This window comes from Mesoplodon densirostris, chromosome 16 (genome assembly GCF_025265405.1).
Source record: "Mesoplodon densirostris isolate mMesDen1 chromosome 16, mMesDen1 primary haplotype, whole genome shotgun sequence".
In the NCBI taxonomy this organism is placed as follows: domain Eukaryota; kingdom Metazoa; phylum Chordata; class Mammalia; order Artiodactyla; family Ziphiidae; genus Mesoplodon; species Mesoplodon densirostris.
This window is the reverse complement of record NC_082676.1, coordinates 52,439,848-52,459,752: the sequence shown is the minus strand read 5'-3', so window position 1 is coordinate 52,459,752 and position 19,905 is coordinate 52,439,848. Positions and strand designations below refer to the sequence as shown.

The following is a 19,905-nucleotide window of genomic DNA, read 5'->3' as shown; positions in this document are numbered from 1 at the left end:
TGCCCCCTAAGAAAACCAGGGGGACCGGAGCACTGTGAATTTCATTAAAAAGGTGTGAAATTTGCCATGGAACTTTGAAAAGAAATAAAGCATCTGTTCAGGTATAAACAATTCAGGGGGGTAAAAAAAAAAAAAAAAGCCTTTGCAAGGAAAGGGGACTCTTCAATAAACTGCCACTTCAGGGAATGTTGGGGCAAAACAGGTTATGTAGGTAAAATGCAGGCAGTTGGACAGCCGGTTTTGGGAGATTTGAAAGTTGTGACCTCTGAGGAGCAGGCCCTCCACTACCTATTCCAAAGGAAATCAAAAGGAGGTCCCAGTCAGTCGGCAGCCACACAGTGAGTGCATATACGGAGCGCTGAGTGCGAGATCTCGCCACAGGCACAGCAACGCCCTCTTCCAAAGGACAGGGTGTAGGGTTATTAGACTTTAAAAACCGCCCCGTGTACTTTGGGAAATCAGGTTTTGCTGCAGAATGTGCCTGGTTTTCACCCAAGTTCCCTATGTACAACTTCAGAAGAAAGACTTTTCAACCCAGCTTGTGAAATTGAGATAGGTGAAAAAAAAACTGAAGAAACGGCTTTCAAATAGCGTGAGTTCTTCATAGAGTATTTGTTACTCAAGGAACATTTGCCCAGAATGATTTGCAATTTAACAGCCTAGGAGCACTTCTATAAGTTCCTTAACTAAGCTTCCAATTGCCCTATTAAAAAAAAAAAAAAAAAATCCACACTTAGTGTAGCTTCCTTTGGAGCTGTTTTTTTTTTTTTTTTTTGGTATTACAAAGGCAGGATGTGAACTTTTGAAATATATCAGGTGACTAAACAGTTAACATAAATCCTAACATAATCTAGCAGCAACAAATGCAATCTGATTTCCAGATATTAAAACAAGCTGGACATTGTTTTCCTTCAGAGCTTTCATACACCAGGGAATATACGTGTCAATAATATTCTACAGGAGTTTTTAAAGAAATACAAAATTAAGCTTAATAAATTGTGCCTTAATACTAAGAACTTTCCCATTGAAGTAAAATTTCTACTGCTATTCAAAAATACTATTAGAACACTGAGTGTAAAATACATTTTTTAGAATTTTTAGAATTTTTGTAGGTATTAATAATTAGCTTAAAAAAAAAGCTCCCCATATTCCAAAATTAAGTTTTCTGGAAACTACTTCAACAAATTCAGAGCTTAAATCCTACGTCTTTTAAGACTTTATTTTTTGAAAAACAGGTATTTCATACAATCTTTGCCACGTTAATGCAAGTATGCACAAAGTAGGCCATGTATTTTTGTTTTCCAAAAGTTGCATTATGAACACTTTCAGGAAGCTGGTGTGATTTATTCAACTTTTAACCTTAAATACAATCACAAAATTATAACCATCAGGAGGCATTACAACCTTTTGTACAGAGAAGCCACTCTATTTATACAATGTTACTAGAACAAGGAAGATTCAGTTCAACTCAATTTGCTCTACATAATAAGGGTAAAGTAAATTAACAAGTGAAGTGTGATGTTGCCATTGACGTCACAGGTGGAAATATAAGGAAAATTTAAACCAAAAAATAACTGACAAAGGAACTTCAAATAGGAGCTGAAACTTGGGTCAAAAAAAAAAAAAAAAAAAAAAAGCCTGCTTCGAAAGACATAAAAACATTCTGCAAGTCTGCATTTCAGAACAACATTCAATTCCTTAAGTTTATCATCTTCAAAAGCCAAGCTTATTGTATGACACTTTTGCATTAGCACAACAGCTTCCCTAGTAAGCCCAAATTCCCACGGAAAGCAAGAGACTGAATGGTTCATGTTGTACAACTAACTCTTGAACCTATAAAGCTTCTCTCAATTGGAGTCCATTTGCCCTTTTGTAAATAAGAGATAGTGATACTCTTACCCAGGCATAAAAAAAAGCAGGAAAAGTGCAATAAACCCTTCTGGGTTCATAATACAGTGAATTTCCTTCCCCAGTGTTTGGAAAATTTATAATGCTAGTTCTTCCCCATAGGAGTAGTAGTTCTAATACAACCCAAATAATGAAGAAATCTGTCACTTCTTTAAGTGACCCTTACATTAACATAGTCTACCTCCTAGATTTAAGGAGAGGGGGAAAGTCCTAGCTCTAAATTACTGGCATTTTACAATCTCAAGATACAGAATGGAAGGTCATTGGTTTTCATATTTATCTGGTTTTATGTAAAACAAAGGTACTTAAATGTGCTAACAGAAAAGTGTTCACTGATTTTTGATGTATACGAACAGAAGCTAACAAGGCTAATTGTAGATGCTTTCTTTAATATGAAAAGAATTGGGAGAAAAAGAAGAACCAGCTTCTTTGATTTTAGTACTGCCCAAACAAGTAAGCCCCCAGAGTAATCACAAATATGTGGAGGAAAGTAGGCCAGGAAGACTTTTCAATTCAAAGTACTGCCTATATCACCCCAAATTTAAAAGGACCTAAGATTGCACATCAACTCTAATATTTGGCTGCACTTGCATTGCCCTGCTTGGAATTTTTTAATGGCTCTTTCCTTAAATTTCACACATCAGAACAACCACAGTTAAAAACAAAAACAATGCAGATAACGTCAAACACTGGACAATATAAAGAACACTATATACTAAGTTCAGGTAATAGAGGCAAGTGTTAAGGGCAGAAGTGATGGAAGTTTTTCTTTGTATTATAAACCCTCACCCTGAACCTGGGGTTTGGGCTCTAAGAAAGCAATTTAGGGAAGCAGATCAAGAGCCTGATTCTCAGTTCTCACACAGAAACCTCACATATCTCAAAAAACTCACAAGTGTCAGACACAAAATAATCTTAATAACCATCTAGCAAACTATGTGAAGAATTCATGACCAGAAATAATGAAATACTGCAAGACACACCAAAGAAACAGAGTAAAAGAGAAATACAGACAGCACCATAAACTACTAAGCCTCCACAGCTTTACAGATAAATCAACTAAAACTCAGGCAATTCTAGAAAATTAAAGACAGCAAAACACTTAAGATAAACTTCAATTTCCAAGGGCCATAAGTTATTCTGTACCCCCTGAATCTCAGAGAGGGAAAAAGAGAGAGAGAGAGCACAAGAGAGACAGGGGAAGCGGGTGGGGCGGGAGGGAGAGAGAGCAAGAGGAAGAGGAAGGGGAAGGGGAGGGAGAGGGTGAGAGGGAGGGAGGGAAGAGAGAGGAGCAGACCCCTGGTTTTCCACAGGTATTTTTGTATCATCAAAAATGCATTACTTCATAACCACAGCACTCTGAACTTTACATTATTTTACAAGATAATCACCAAAATATATCCCTGTCTTCTCAAACTGCTGTATCACCAAGGCCTTTTACCTCTGATTAAATCTGACTGTTGAGTTCTCTTACAACAGGTCAAAATGATAAGGCTACTTGCCAATGACTTCCCAGAAGAAGCCAAACTGTACAGACTGGGGGTCTTGTTGTCCAGAGTGCAGTGAAGAGCAAGCTCTGAAGTCACCAGTTATTCCTATCTGCCCTACAACCAAACATGTATATGCCACACTATTCTCTGAGGGACCATTTTAAAGTAAAAGTGATGGACAATTTAGCAGAGACACATGTTTTTTATGTAAAGCTGTTTTGTTCTCACTAGGATAAGGTGCCAGGTACCTCTGAAGCATGAAATTCACAGGCAATAAAATGAACCTATTTCATTTATCTTCTTTACCAAAGAAGTAGCAATTTCTGAATACTACCTATAGGGACAAACTAGTGTGAACTCGTTTTATCACTGTGATAAAAGTTTTTCCTTGTGACAAAGAATGTTGTTGAAAGACTGTTTAATCTTGAGAGAGAGTAGAGGTAATCAAGTGATGAGTGCAGTAGCCTCTAGGAAATAAAGCAGTGTGCAAAACACAATATGGCATTATTATTCCAGATAGGTTGTTTTGATTGTGAAAATAAGGTTCAAGATGAATGAAGAAAATAAAATTTGATGCACTAGGTTCCTTAACTTGCTATTAGACACCTGGGGGTATTCAAAGATACCACCTTTCTTGTAATACCTGTCTAAGTATTAGAAGAGCACTGATACTGAAATGCATTCTCCCATGAGTATTTAAAGATTATATATTAACGTGGCAGTGAGGATACAGGAAAGGCCGGAGCTATGTGGAATTTTTCCTTAATACCTTTCAAGTTTGTCTGTGAAGACTGGCAACTAGAAAGTGATCACAGTGCTAATCTCTAAAATGCAGGAAAAATGTACTCAATCAAGATTTTAATCATGTTCTACTTTGTGTTGATACGTGACTTTAGGAATCCTATTCTAGTCTGGATTTTTATTTTGGATCAACAATTGAGCTTACATAGTCGGTACTGAAATGCAATGCTAAATTTAAGGAAACCTTGATCATGAATTCACTACTGAAAAGGAAACTTAAAATTGTGGAAAAAGTAAAGTACTTCACACACTAATAACTGAACTTAATAAAAGATGTTGGTGGTTCTCACTTTTGCTGATGTTTCATGTATATGTCCTAAAATGCCAGGTAAACTAAAGCACTTTTAATTTACACCTTGTAAATTGTAAATTAAAAGTATCAAATGAGAAAATTGAATTAAAAAACGTTTCACTCTACCTCCACCAGAACATCACTTTATTGTTAATCTGTCATCAACACTGTAAAACTCTAATAGGTACTCTATCCTGGTTTTTAAAAAGGTAAAAGATTACATTGGATTAGCTACTTTCTATGAAAGAAACTACAGCAATCACAGAAGAGGGAAAATTTGAATGACCTCCCAAAAATGTACACTCTAAGCGAAGGGGAGTGTACATTAAATCAAATGTCTGTTAGATTCATTACTTTTGAATGCACAGTGACAATTCTGGAAACTGTACATGATGGAATCACAGAAATGACTTAAATAATCAGAATTACATTTTGTATGTGATCACCAGACCTTTAAACAATCCTTGCATTTTCCACGTTACTAGTGGTTTTGGAAAAATTTCTGTTTATCACTCCAAATATAAGTTGTTAACAGCATTGAGATGGAAGAATATGAAATATAAGGATTGAAATAAAAGTGAATGTGAAAGATGGCTAATCTACTAGATCAAGTAAAGGGGGATGGGCAGATGGTGGGGGGGGCTGGGGAGGAGGAGGATGGGGTGGGTTTTTTCCCTTCATTTCAGAAGTTCTTCCAATGTAGTGTTATCTGTTACATAGCTCTCCTTCTTCAGTCCATTTCTGAAATTCATATCGCATAGCCTTTTTGTACTTACTGGTCAACCCAACCAGTACTGTTGCCAAGCAACAAGTGTTACGCAAGAATCTGAATGCATCAAATCTTCCTTGGCTGTGTCGCGGCCCCAGTTTTCTCTGTTTCTGAGCGGGGTTTGATTTTTCCTGGATTGTACACACAGGGTCAGGTGGAATGGAGTTCCAAATCACTCTGTGCTCCGCGGCATCCCGATTTCTTTCTGCAGCTAACCTCCTGACACGTTTGCAGCTGTTCTGTGGCAGAAAGACAATCTCCGTGTTCAGGCGGTGAGCTTTCTTTCTTTCACCCTTGACCCTGGGGTTGCAGGCCATGGTGTTGGGCGTATCCCTGAGTGCAGCTGTCCTGCAGGATTCACTTCCTAGCGCACCGAGATTTCCTAGGTTTCCTCAGAATAAGCCCCCAGTTGCATCACCACCGACTGTGGTGTGGCTTTGGATGCCTGAGGCTGAGTTGATTCTGGTGGATGTCTGACCTCGCTTAACCAGACTCATCTACTGTCTTGCCATTCATACCCAGGCTGTCCAACCTTCATACAGCTGAGCCAAGTTATCTAGATTAGTTGCTTCCTTAATGACATAGTCAACCTGTAAAAATAGGCAGGATAGAATTAAAGCCATTTAAAACTTGAAAGAACATGGCTCACATATGTTATATGAACTGTTTAGGAGTAAGTTCCCAAATTAATAACCCAAAGATGTGTAGTTGTCATGGTGGGAAAAGAAGTTAAGTAATCTGAGCTTCCTTCATAATTCCATAACTTACAAATGTGTGTCTTGGGAAAGTCACAATCCCCTTTGAGCCTTACGAATCCTTAGATGAAGAGAGAGTGCCACTGACCCCACAGGTGCCCTTGGGATTAAACATGTGAATTCACTGGGCAAATGCTTAGATGCATTAAAAAGTGCCCAGCAGATTCTGAAACAGTTTGGTACTCAGCAATTATCTACTGATTCTTCTTTATTTTTCAGGGTGGGGAGGGGCACACTGTGCGGCATGTGGGATCTTAGTTCCCCAACCAGGGATCCAACCCACGCCCCCTGCAGTGGAAGCACAGAACCTTAACCACTGGACTGCCAGGGAAGTCCCCATATCTGTTGATTCTGACTCAGCTAAATTTTCTTTTATAGTAAGAGATATAATCGTTATCGCTATCCAGAGCACCCATCAGGGTCCAATTATATCGTAAATGCTCAATACAAGGCTGCTGAATTGTAACCTACACCAAAAGTTGTATGCAAAGAACTCTATACTTACCCCACTCCTGTGAGCCCCTTAACTTTTACATATAAAATTTAATAACTATCAGAATAAAAAGCACAATAGCCAAGCATCCTTTAAAAAGATGGACAGAGACCTAAGATGCACAGTCATGAAAGCACACAGCCCATTAACCTACCAAAAACTTTCTGAAGTAAGGATACCCCTGGACCCAGAACACCGTCCATGGTTCTTGACAAACTTGACAAACTCTCTCTAAAGAATGAGTCTTAACCAAGAAGAGCTTAAGCTTAGATCCTATACAGAGATGTAACAGTGTTTAAAAAAAAAAAAAAAAAAAAAAAAAACTTTCCTTGCTGATGTTAAATTTGAATTGTGGATGCCAAACCATTAAAAAAATAGGACATTCACAAGTCTCCAATTTTTTCCCCACAGAAGAAAAGGCATATGTGTAATGGAGAATTCAGGAAAACACTACCCTTGACCAAGTTATCTAACTTAACAACAAAGATAGCACAAACACACACATGCCCCTTGATGTAAGATTCTAAGAACACATCATTGGCGAAGTATTCTTGCGAAAAATGTTGATTCTGAATCTAATTATGAAGAAAATATCAGACAAATACAAACTGAGACACAATCTGCAAACCAAGTAGTCTGGACACATCAAAAATATAAGTGTCATAAAAGAAAAGAAAGAAAAGGCTCAGGAACTGTTCTAGACATTAAAGGAGACTAAAAGTAGAACAAGTATATGAAATTCAAGATAAGCCTTGACTAAATCTTGTATGGGTTGGGGTGGGGTTGGGTTGGTGGTTAAGGAGAGGCAGGCTAAGTAATAAAGGACACTTGAAGATAACTGGAGAAATCTGAATATGGACTCAATGTTGGATAGAAGTCAATGTTAACATCAATGTTAAGTTTCCTGAGTTGATAATTACATAATTATATCGTAGCTATATATTATTAAAAGGTTTTGGTTAGGAGACAAAGTATTTAGGCATGAAGTGTTACAATGTCTGCAACTAACTCTCAAATGTGGTTCTGAAAAACTGTGTGTATGAACACACATACACAGAAAGGTACGGCAAACGTTAAGAAAGCATCAACAATTGGTCTACCAATTCTAGGTAAAGAGTTTATGAGCATTCCTATATTTCTATAGGTCTGAAACTTCAAAATAAACAGCTATGGGGAAAAGAATTCATTCTTGAATTTATATATACAACTTTAGAAACACTAATGATAAAAATTCAGAGTAATAACTTCAGACAAACTGATACCCAAGAACACTTTATAGATACTACTTATTTATACATACTATGACACCCAAAATGTCAACCTCATTTCATTCAAAACCTTCACACAGCCCTCTCTAAAATGCAAATTAACTGTCTTCTGTTGGAGGAGAGAAGGTCAAGCCACACCCCAAGTTTTTGTTAAAAGAACTGGGAAGAAAGGAAAGTGCTAATAGGGTAGAGTCAGAGTCAAATGCTGAATATCTGACAATCCTAGAACTGTGTCACTCAAAATCTTCTGAAGTCTATAAAATCGATTTAAGTTCCTTATTTCTTGATATATCACCAAAGGATAGCAGTGAGGGGATCTTTAAACCTCTACTGTTTCAGCAGCATTAAAATGTGTAGCTCAAGTTTAAAAAATGGTCACCTGTTCAGCAACTGACATCCTCCTATTCGGATCAACATCTCGGCCCTCTAACTTGGCTTTCACTCTCTTCCACACACTCACTGCATATGAGTTTCTCTCCTGCACAGCTGTGAAGCAATGGAAACGTGTAAGTCAAACCACCACTTCGTATGAATATTTAAGGTATCTTTATTCTGACTAATTACCTTTTCCAGTTTTAGGGTCTCTGACAGCCTTTTTAGGACTACAAGCAACACTCTTGCCAGTTCCTGGAACAGTGCTTGGTGGAGTATCTGCTGATGTAGCTAGATTTTTCTGAACCAGCTTTCTAGCATTCTGTGACATGACATCAGGCTGAGTCTTCTGGCCAGTGTTGCTCCGGACTGCTATAGAGAGAGAGTTGGTAGCTCAATTTACATGTACACAGAAAATGAAGGAGCAGGGCAGTGCTCTCTCAATCGTCAACTACAAATGGACAGCCCTGATACTAGATGTGATTTCACAACCTTAAAGTCCTTATCCCTTAAGGTAAAAACTCTCCTCCTAAAAATATAGCCTAAACAGCTAGATATTCAGATATCAATTTGTACAATGATGCTCACGAGTTTGTGTGGCATTAAAAAAACCACAAATATCTTAACTGTCCAACAGTTAATATGGTAAAGTCATAGAATGGCACATTAAATCTTGCTGTTAAGTCATTTTTTAAAAGATTACTTAATGATAGGGAAATTATCTATTTAATATTAAGTGGGAAAAGGTAACAAAAGTTGCATTCACAGAATGATCCAACTTGTATATGTGTGTGCATACATATAGAGAATTCAACAAATACATAGTGGTTTTACCTCTAATTGGAAAGGAACGATAGATTTTCCTATTAATTATTTTTCTGTATTTTCCTAACAGAATATATTTTATAATCATAAAATAAATTATTTAGAGAGTATCTGAACACACAGTATTTTTACTCTCTAACAATAAGTACTTTAAAAATTAAGCCAGAATTTGTTCAGTTTGAGATATGACAAGAGTTTAGGGAAACGCTTTATTTATTTATTTTAAATAATTAATTTTTAAAAATTGGAGTATAGTTATTTATAACGTTGTGTTAGTTTCTGTTGTACAGCAAAGTGAATCAGTTACACATATACATATATCCACTCTTTTTTAGATTCTATTCCCATATAGGTCATTACGGAGTACTGAGTAGAGTTCCCTGTGCTATACAGTAGGTCCCCATTAGTTATCTACTTTGTATATAGCATTATGTGTATGTCAATCCCAATCTCCCAATTTATCCTTCCTCCCGCTCTCCCCCTTTCTACATTTGTGACTCAATTTGCTTTGTAAATAGGTTCATTAGGGAAACCCTTTAAAAAGGTGATGACTAGAATTAGTATTAGATACTCATTAAACATCTTAGCATCTATGTGTAGATTATTAACAGGTCAAGATTCAGGTTCTTCTGAAGTAGGGGAGTCTTACCTGCAGCAAAGGATGGCTGATAAGTAGCAGATGACGTTGGACTCGAACATTCATTTGTTGCATCGGTGACTAAGGGTGATGCAAAACTCACTAAATTATTATAGACACTGAAATATAAAATAAAATGGCTCATTTATGAAATGCTTTAGCAAATAGCTACTTATAAATATGAACAAAACTGAAAATAAATTAAATGAATTAAATAAACAAAACTTACTCTACCAGATGTTTTGCTTATATTTTAAATTCAGGCCAGAAGGCATTCTTACCTCTGACTTTGTGTTTTCAGTTCTTTCAAGGTGGGAGTTATTTCCTGGAGCATTTCAACATGTTCTTGACTTCGAACCTGACCCATAGCTTGGACTAATGTAAACAGCACTGTCTGAATGTTGTCTTGCCATGATTTATATTCACCCAAGAACTGCCTAACACTGTTCTCATAGGGAACATCTTCACCATCTGCCAGAGCAGCTTCTTCATCCTAGAATCAGTATGTTAATGATCAAGAAAAATGGTATTTGCTTCAATAATTACTCTTAAAACCATCACCTTTTGGATAACAGGTAATAAGTGTTTTTCAAATACCAATGTGTTTATAATATGCTTATTACAATTTAACTCCTTTTCTACAGGAATCTTGTTTCCAGCACAAATAAAAACTCCAATTAAAAACAAATCCAGGGAATGCCTTGGCGGTCCAGCAGTTAGGACTATACACTTCCACTGCAGGGGGCACGGGTTCGATCCCTGGTGGAGATCCCACAAGCCACGTGATGTGGGGGGGAAAAAAATCCAAAAAGTAAATGATTTACTGTTTTGTGATGATGAAGTAATGCAGCCTTTTCTGGGGATTCAGTTTCCGTACTATCTAGTTTCTGTACGATACTAGAGGGAGGATATTTCATTTATTTTGGGAGCAAGCTATACAATTTTGGGTAGGGAGGTGGAAGAGAGGTTAGAGATCTAAATACTCTGTGAGACTAGGTTCAAGTTTCAGCTCTACTATAAATTATATGACTTTGGATAAATCAATTTCTCTAAGCCCCGGTTTCTCTGTGAACAAAATCAGAATACTACTTATACTTACTACCTGCTTAAAAAAAAAATAGTTGATGAAAATACAAATTAACTCAGTGACGAACAAACTGGAAATATGACCTGAGAGAAATTAGGGTTTTTTCTCATTAATAAAACTGTTTGTAATTTTATAAAAGGAGGGAGTAATTATGTGTCAATGGTATTAGTCTTACCTTGGCCATTGCTTTCAGGAGATGTTTGACATCTCCAAGCTGCCGGTTATGACCAGTGAGCACAGTCTTTATATTATCAACCAAATTCTGAATTGTTTCACAGACCGTTTCTATCTGTTGCTCTTTCTCTGTCTGAATTGCTCTCTGAGTAGACATATCCTGGGTCAGTTGTTTGTGTGCTGACAAAAGCCATTCAGAGCTGCCAATAGGATGTTCAAGACTCGTGTCCTAAATAGAATAAGCATTTGTTTGATTTTAAGTATCAGCCAGAATAACATAAGGCTCTTTTCTTCATCATCATCTCAAAAGACATTCGTAACTCAAGCCGCGACACAAAGAACCTCAGTTGCTGAGTCATGAATTAATTACCTACAAAACACTACTTGACAATAATTTAAACAATCTATAAAATACAGACTAAGATTTTTACCTTTCCTGCATAATCATAAAGGGCATAAATGTTTAAAGTTTAAAACCTAAGAAAATGTATCTGGAATAACAAAGATGAACCATATCCATGAACCTAAACCCACTGTAAATCACTCTTTCTCACTGTTGTGGCCTCTCCCGTTGTTAAGCACAGGCTCCGGACGCGCAGGCCCAGCGGCCATGGCTCACGGGCCACTCCGCGGCATGTGGGATCTTCCCGGACCAGGGCACGAACCCGTGTCCCCTGCATCGGCAGGCAGACTCTCAACCACTGCGCCACCAGAGAAGCCCTAAATCACTCTTTAAAATGAAACCAGAGGCCACAACAGTGAGAGGCCCGCGTACTGCAAAAAAAAAGAAACCAGAGTCTCGTAATACATAGTCTAAAGCCTTCCCACAAAGTAGAAATGCCGAATTTATCAACTTGATAATCCAGCATTCATCTTCCACTAGCCCTCTGTCTGCGACCCTACTTTCAGTGCATCTGAGTCACTTGCTACACACTGTCTTTCTCCTCCCCTCCGAACCTCCACAGTACTTCCAGTTGTAACTCTGAGAGTTCTTTTCACTTTTTCATTCACTGTATTATTTGTGTAAATAAGTTCCTTGGGGGCTAAAAGCAAGATTTAATCATATACAGTACATGCTCAATAAATGTAAACTAGTGAGTGAATGAATTAAATTGATTTTGAGGGAATATAGTTGGTCTTATTTTAATCACCCAATCTCTTCACTCCCACCAAGATTCAAGACTTACCACTCTCTGTAATAAACGAAGTTCTAACTCAGAGACCGAACTGTTAAACTGTGATGCAAATGAACACATTTGCTGACACCGTTTGATTAGTTCAAATAATGAGGCATCCAGGTTTAAGGCTTCTGCAGTTCTAGTTCGTAAACTTTCAAAATGAATGATATTGCTGCAGAGGAAAGTGACCTGTGAAGATGAAAAAGAAGAGTGGAACCATCACAATGAGGAAGAAATTTGCAATTAATGAAAACAAAAAAATACTACCTTTTGATTTCCAGAATTCAGGACCAGGTCCTGAAAATGTATGAATGTATGACTCTTGTGGGAAACAGACCTACTCCTTATAAAAGCTAAATAAATGAACATTTTTTATTTTTTGGTTGATGCTGTTAAGACTGAGATGGTCAAAAGCACCTAAGTAGAATTAGGTAAATATTATCTTCTGCACGATTGTTTTTTAACTGAAATTTTACTCCATAATAAAACTGTTATCATATTCAGCTGCAATTCGTTCGTGCTGTGTCTGAATTCCAATCTGAAATGTTCCCCTTCTGCTTCTACTCCTGCCTAACTTTACCATAAAGATCAGAAAACACTAACTGGATATTTGACAATATTAAGCACATCTTTTAAGGTACAACAATAGTATTGTGACTGTGTTCCTAAATAGTTCTCTTTTTAAAAAAAATAAATTTATTTATTTATTTTTGGCTGCGTTGGGTCTTCGTTGCCGAGCATGGGCTTTCTCTAGCTGTGGTGAGAGGGGGCTACTCTTCGTTGCGGTGCACAGGCTTCTCATTGCAGTGGCTTCTTTTGTTGTGGAGCATGGGCTGGTTCTAGGCATGCAGGCTCAGTAGTTGTGGCTCACGGGCTCTAGAGCACAGGCTCAGCAGCTGTGGCGCATGGACTTAGTTGCTCCGCAGCATGTGGGATCTTCCCGGCCCAGGGCTCGAACCCGTGTCCCCTGCATTGGCAGGCGGATTCTTAACCACTGCACCACCAGGGAAGTCCCAATAGTTCTCATTTTTATAGATACTTATTGAAATACTTACAGATAAAATGATATAATATTTGGGATTTCCTTAAATATGGGATGTGAAGGAGGAGTAGGAAGTATAGAGGAAATAAAGTAGGGCTTAAGTTGATAATTATTAAATTTTAATAATGGGTATATGGGATATGGGAATCATATTAATCCAATTTTGCACCTGATTAAAAAGTACATAGTAGTTTTTGTTTGTTTGTTTTTTGCTCCCAATCACAACAAAGTTAATCCACAACCTCTGGCAGTACACAAGGTCCTAAGACATTTTATTGCCATGTGGAAAAAATAACATTCAAACCTTTATAGTTGCATATAAAGAAAATCTTAGATAAATATGGAATTAAACTCTTTATTTTCCAAGAGGCTGGATCCACCTTATATTTAACTGGGAGGTAATAAGGGTCTAGGGAAATAACTGGCTGTGAGCTCAGTCTAAGGATGCCTTCTCTTTCTCCCCCAAGGCCTATCAGTTCTTCTTCCCAGTGCTGTAAACTAGACGGTGACTCTCAAGCTACTCCTAATTATCCCACATGTAACTTCCAATCAGTTATATAATCCTGTAACAGGAAACAAAATAGCGCACATGAGTGCCTATACCTGACTTGCTCTTTGGCTCTCTTTAAGGACAAGATTTCTTCTTTCAGCTATTGTTGCTTCAAAATCTTGTAGTACAGGTGTCAGTGCAGGGTTGGCACCACCTGCCCACTTGAGTCGCTGTTCAATACTTGCTTCAAGTGCTGCCAGTTTCTCCTATAAAAGCCAGCAGAATCTCAGTGAAAACAACTCTTCACTTCCTGTCTGTTGAGCATTTTATATAAATACAAGAGATTCAAAAGAAGTAGGATGGGGCATAAGTTAATTAGAAAACATCTTTAACAGAGTGTCACCTTTTGGAATTAATCTTGATTTCACGTTGAATATTTAAGGCTAAACATGTTTTGGATAGGTAAGGATTGGCTTTCAGTTTATTGTCTTAAAATTTGCAGAAAGAAGTTTCATTTTCATTTTTAAATAAAATAGTCCGTAAAACAAAACACCTGCTACACCAAATTCCCACTGCGCTATATGTGCTATCTACAAGAAAATCCATTTATACTTTTGATTGTGAAAGATGAAAGTCAGATTCCCACAAATGCAAAAATTTACGAATAATGGTAAAAATACAGCCAGGTTATCATGACGAGGAAGATTTTATACAACAAAGTTGCTTCATTATTTATTCAACGTTTTGAGTGGAGGAATTCACATTCATAGTCTCTCTCTCGCTCTCCCCTCCATCCCCTATTTCTTTCTCTCACACATATACACTTCTAAAATCAGAAAGGTCATGAGTTCATTCTCCTAAATTGAAAACTAGGACTAACATGCTGTAGAGAAAAGGTATTTCAATCTTCAAAGAAGTAAGCTCCAGAAAAATTTTATAAAAAAATTTAAAATTATAAAAGTGATTATACTTGATTTTATACTAATATTAATCTATAAAAAGAACAGAAATATGACAGTTACTACTGAGTGTATGAGATATAGGAATACTCACTATACAGAGGTATATAAAGCCATCATCAAACCAGTTTTTCTTATTTAAAAAAGGAAAGTGAGATTAAATATTTTGCTGAAATGACCAAAGATAGTCAATAAAAATGGTTTGGAAAAATGTTCTGCTGCCTTTGACATCACAAAATTCCATTAACTAACTGCACAATAGAAGTAAGAAATGCCTAAGCTTCTTGGATATTAATAATAAGCCAAATATAACTGCTTTATATACATTTCAGAAAACAAATTTGGTATTCGAGTTTTTCCCATTACCAAGGTCCCCTTATGTATAAAAGCATGGTAATATCAAATTCATTAAAAACTTGAAATATTTAGTATGTCTCTATTCTTGGTTCAAAATACACCACTAAGATTCAGTTACTTTGGAGGGTAAGAAAAAAAGATATAAATTAAAAATAAAAGTGGAAAGGTATTATGTTCCTGTGGCTTAGAAGCCAAGGACAGACTGAACAACAGAGCACTAACACTTCACCACAGTGGAGGTCATTTCTAAAAGTAAAATGTACCAGGCGGAGGATCTGACAAAACACACCTGAACTGTTGCAATTGAAGTTTCAATCTGGCTCAGAGTATGGAGTTTCTTTTTCATGCTGGTTAAAATGGCAGAACGAGGGGGAGGAGTGACCGACATGGCTTGTGGTCTGTTGATAAGGAGATCTTCATGCTGCCACTGTTCAAAGAAAAAGAAATGTAATAAAATAAGCAGGAAAAAGGCCTTTAGATAAACAAGGGAGGGGAGGTATGATTTAGGACTGGGGGAAGAGGGAAAAAACCCAGCTGCAGCAAGGTGGGGTGAGCAGGGAAGAATAACAGAAACACAATAAAAGAATCAACCAGGTGGAAAATTTCCTGAGGTAGAGAATGGCTGATAAATTTCTTGGATCACTGATATGCAACATTTAAATAGTAATTCTGAAGATGTTTCCTAGTCTAAGTAAAAATCTGCTACACAATCCCCCTAAAATATAATCTCCAGTTAAGAGGTTGGAACAGGCAAGGTAGGAGAAGAGTTCCCCAGCACGGAATTAAGCAAGTAACTGAAAGAAGCAATGGCAGCAGTCACAGAAGAAAGAATTCTCCAGAGAACCTACAAGCAACAGAAAGGCATAGGTAACTACTGACAGAGGATTAAGCCATCCTGTATGCTGTAAGGTGGCCCCAGAAGGCCCAAGGGACATTTGGGTTAAAATTTAAAAGTTACATTGTGCTTACAGCTTAAAATGTGTTCAGATGAACAAAACTGGAAGGATTTTGATAATGTTTTCCATATAGTTGTCAATTTTTTAAGGGAATAAACTCTAAAATGTATTAAATAATAAAACTTTTCAACATTATATTTTTTAGAAGTAAAATAAATACCAAAAAATCCCAATGTGCTGGAAGGACTGTTAATATATAATAAATGCAACTTCAGAATTTGAATAAATTACTTTTCTTATGAGGTAAGAAAACAGCTAATGATAAAACTGCAAAGAGAAGGAAATACACTGGTTCCATGCCCCACCAATTCCACTCTTGGGAAGTAGCTTCAATATAAATGATACAAAGTAACCAGTGTTTGTGCCAAAACAGATCCCAGGATAATGTAGTCCCCCAATATTACTCCATGAGTGACAACCTGTCTGAAGCTACTGACAATACTGAAGCCTATATTTGAAATAAAGAAAGAAGAAAAATAGCTATAATTTATACCGTGCTTAGTGTCTTACACAAATCATCATTTTTAACCTGCACAGTCATCAACATTTTAGAGAGATACTGTCCCCATTCTACAAGTAAGGAAATCAGACCTTAAGGGAAGTTAAACTTAAGTTCATATACCTGAATCCAAATCCATCTCACTCCCCCAAAGCCTGTCATACTGCCTCTAAACAAACAAGGACAAAAATAGGCTTCTGAAAAACAGTTCCCAAGTGATGACCAATGTATGCACAGAGCTTAGAGAATCAGGGCAACAGAAGTCACTTTAGAAATAATTATGTTAAGACAGTACAGAAGGCATATCCACCTAACGAATAAATTCAACTGTGAGAAATTACATTTACAAGTAATACTTAATGATAACACTAACCATACAACTCTGATGGAATCTAATTCAAAGGACACAAACCATGAACACAAAATGATCTCAACTACGTAAAAGAGAAACAAGGAATAATTGGAAAGACAGCACTGGAATGCTAAAGCATTTCGATGTTTGCTCTGGGCTGGCACAATTCAGGAAGTTTACAATTTTCTCTTCTTTATACTATTCTGTATTAATTCCCCCAGTTTTTCAAATTTCTACATTGAGGAAAAACCCCTTTATAAAGAGAAGTACTAACTTGAAACATGGCGATATGCAACTGAACGCGCTGTAGGCTTGTCTTACAGGAGGAGATGCTGGTCTCCAGCCTGCGCACCAAGTCGTGCTTCTTCCAGGCAGTGTCGTAGGAGCTCGCCAGCACAGTCGCCCTGTTCATGACCAGCTGAGAGAACTTCCCGATCTGGATGTTGTGCTCCACTGCTTTTTTACACAGATCATCAACTGAAACTTTGCTTTCAGCACCAAAATCCTTTGCCTCCACTTGAGCAATAATGTCTACCCCTAGAGCACTGATGAAGCTGCACAGCGTGAGGCCCAAGGCTTGGTTCGGGAGTCCAATCAGGAGCTGCCGCACAAAGTCAGCTGTGAATGCTTTGATCGGTTTGGCCATCTGGTCTTCACTGAAACAAGAGTTTCTAAAAAGGGTTTTCACATTGACAATCTGTACAGGCCCATTTACAGTATTCTGATCTTCAAGTGAACTTGATCCTAAAAAAGGAAATTTTTCTTTCAGTATTTCATGCAACACTAAAATAAGGTAATAATGCTGCTTATTTAAAAACTTGAAGATTGCATGAACTTAGTATTTTAATTTAATTTACAATTAAATTAAGCCTACTCTATCCTGTCCCCCTCCAAAGTACTACACAACTAAACCCAGCTTGTCTAAGAGTGAAATATTACCTGACAAAGTTTTAGAAAAGGTACCACAGAGCCTGAAGAACTCCTTAATTGTCTGTAGTCGTTTTAGAAAGAAAATCTCTTCAAGCACCTGTCGGTGATTATCATCATCAAAAAAATTGACTTGGGTGCTCCTGGCTTCCCTTATAATGTCAATCTTTCGCCAAGCTATAGGAATTTCCATCTTATTTAGCTATGTAAATGAAAGAAAAGCAAGTTCACTTCTTCACTCTTCACACACTGAACAACTACTTTCCTACACTTGCATTATTCATAAAACCAGGTCAATATTTACCTTTTCAACTAATAAGCCAAAAGCAGTCTCAACTTGGGCAAACATGCCATCAAATGCTACCAAAAGCATCTGGCCAGCTGACATTTTTGGTGTTTCATCAACTGAACCATTTCTTGGTTGGATTAATTCACCATATTGAGCATGAAGCATTCTAGAGGAAAAGAAAAGGGAGTTAAAACCCTCGCTGAAGAGTATTAAATTTGGGGGAAAACGTAAGATCAACAAGTCTTACAGCTAGTATGTGGAGTCTAGGGGAAAAGTCTCTGTATGAAGGAAGGAGTGTTATTACCCATCATTAATGTGAGTAAATTTTATGCAAATTTGAGCTATGACATTTTAAAAAGAACTATATAAAATATTACAGTCTCACTTTATACACAGAATGTAAAATAATATAAAATGCCAGTATTTTTTTTTAAATGTCGAGAATCACACAGTTCTAAAGCTGGTGGACCTAACAAAAGTTGTCAAGTATGTTCACACTACTGTCACATGGCAGAGCCAGCTACAGACAGTAAATGGAAATACCTAACATTTTTGGCATGCTGAGTTTCAAATAATGCATAGTTTGAAGGTAGGTCTTCAGAAATTTGCCTTTCACATTATCATTAAATTAAGAACGTGCGTAGTGTTTATATATCCAAGCACTATTCTAAACATTTTATATAAAAAAGCAAAAATACAACTCCCAGTACCTATGAATACTACCAGTAAAACTAATGTTAACTAGATTTTTAACTTTATCACACACACATAAATAGCTATAAAACTATTAGGAATTATTAAGAGAATTTAAAATTTAGGCTACCCGAGAAATTTCTAATGGAAAAAGAGCTGCATGATGGTATAAAGTTTTCCTTGAGATTACCAAAAAGTTTCTCTAACACAAGATACACACAGGCTGTAACAGAATCAAACATGAAGTCTGTAACCCAATGCATACATGGAAGTAAACATTCCTCCATTTGACAGTAAAGGGAATCTAGATTAGATATTAAGGGAAAATAAAGGCTAAAATTTTGTGAGGAAGAAAAGTGTATAGATTTAGCATCTAAGTTTTAAAATAATGTTAGAAATTTTATGATAAAGTTCTTGTGCAAATAATCTAAATCACTATTTAGCTGACATTTATGTTTATGCTATATTGATTGCAATTATTTTTTAAATTTTATGGTAAAACAACTACAAAGAAACAATAGCAAAATTTTGAATGCAACATAAAAGAAAACATTAAGGAGTTGTTACCTTTTTTGGTGAAATAAGGCACCATAAATTAAGAAAAATAAGTTTACATTTTAGATATATACTTCCCTCAGTTTAAGAATGAAAAGGTATTTGCTTCAAAATAACTGGAGCAGTACAATTTAAACAAGATTAAACAGGTGCAAGAAAAACAGAGAGAGATTAACCAGGTACAGATAATTACTGAAGTTGGTAAAATGGAGGTTCATTATACACTATTCTACTTTCTTGTATCTTGGAATTTTCCCATGGGAGGAAGTATGGTGGGTCAATTCATTTCTACTCTCTCAATTATACCTTCTGAAGGGAACTGGACATCAGAATGCCAAAGAAAGAGGCCTTGAGTCACAAAGCACAAAGGGTAGGGCTTAGCTTTGGGTACAGTGCAAGCCTGGAGAAACTGCCCAACCTCTACAGGTTCCAAAGTCAAACTGTTACCCTAGATTTAAGAGTCGAGAAATACAATGTTCAATACCTAAAACAAACTTATAAAACTTAAGCTAACTTAAAAGTGTTCATCTGAAATGAGGTGTATACTCCACTAGCTAACTAAACTGGCTCAGATGCTTCCATGGAGTTCCAAGGGCTGGCTTAAAAAGTACCACACTCTACTTTGTGTGTGTGCATATGTATGGTGAAACTACAGCCCTACACACACACACACAAATGAGTGCATGTGTAACTGGTGAAATCTGAGTAAGCTCTGTGGACTGTACCGATGTCAATGT

At 36.9% G+C, this 19,905-nt stretch overlaps 1 protein-coding gene across 2 annotated transcripts in view; it reads right to left on the bottom strand.

The window, feature by feature from the left end:
* Nucleotides 1-1,201: 1,201 nt before the first annotated feature.
* Nucleotides 1,202-19,905, bottom strand: part of SMG1 (SMG1 nonsense mediated mRNA decay associated PI3K related kinase) — a 96,287-nt gene continuing 77,583 nt past the window's right edge. For both annotated transcript variants that reach the window (XM_060079091.1, XM_060079092.1), the window contains 12 exons: nucleotides 17,936-18,086; nucleotides 17,644-17,833; nucleotides 16,979-17,448; nucleotides 15,187-15,324; nucleotides 13,695-13,847; nucleotides 12,059-12,238; nucleotides 10,873-11,100; nucleotides 9,892-10,103; nucleotides 9,623-9,729; nucleotides 8,341-8,520; nucleotides 8,156-8,262; nucleotides 1,202-5,850 (listed from right to left, as the gene is read on the bottom strand). In XM_060079091.1, coding sequence (XP_059935074.1) covers nucleotides 5,773-5,850; nucleotides 8,156-8,262; nucleotides 8,341-8,520; nucleotides 9,623-9,729; nucleotides 9,892-10,103; nucleotides 10,873-11,100; nucleotides 12,059-12,238; nucleotides 13,695-13,847; nucleotides 15,187-15,324; nucleotides 16,979-17,448; nucleotides 17,644-17,833; nucleotides 17,936-18,086 — 2,194 coding nt within the window. In that variant the 3' untranslated portion in view covers nucleotides 1,202-5,772. The remainder of the gene's footprint in view (nucleotides 5,851-8,155; nucleotides 8,263-8,340; nucleotides 8,521-9,622; nucleotides 9,730-9,891; nucleotides 10,104-10,872; nucleotides 11,101-12,058; nucleotides 12,239-13,694; nucleotides 13,848-15,186; nucleotides 15,325-16,978; nucleotides 17,449-17,643; nucleotides 17,834-17,935; nucleotides 18,087-19,905) is intronic.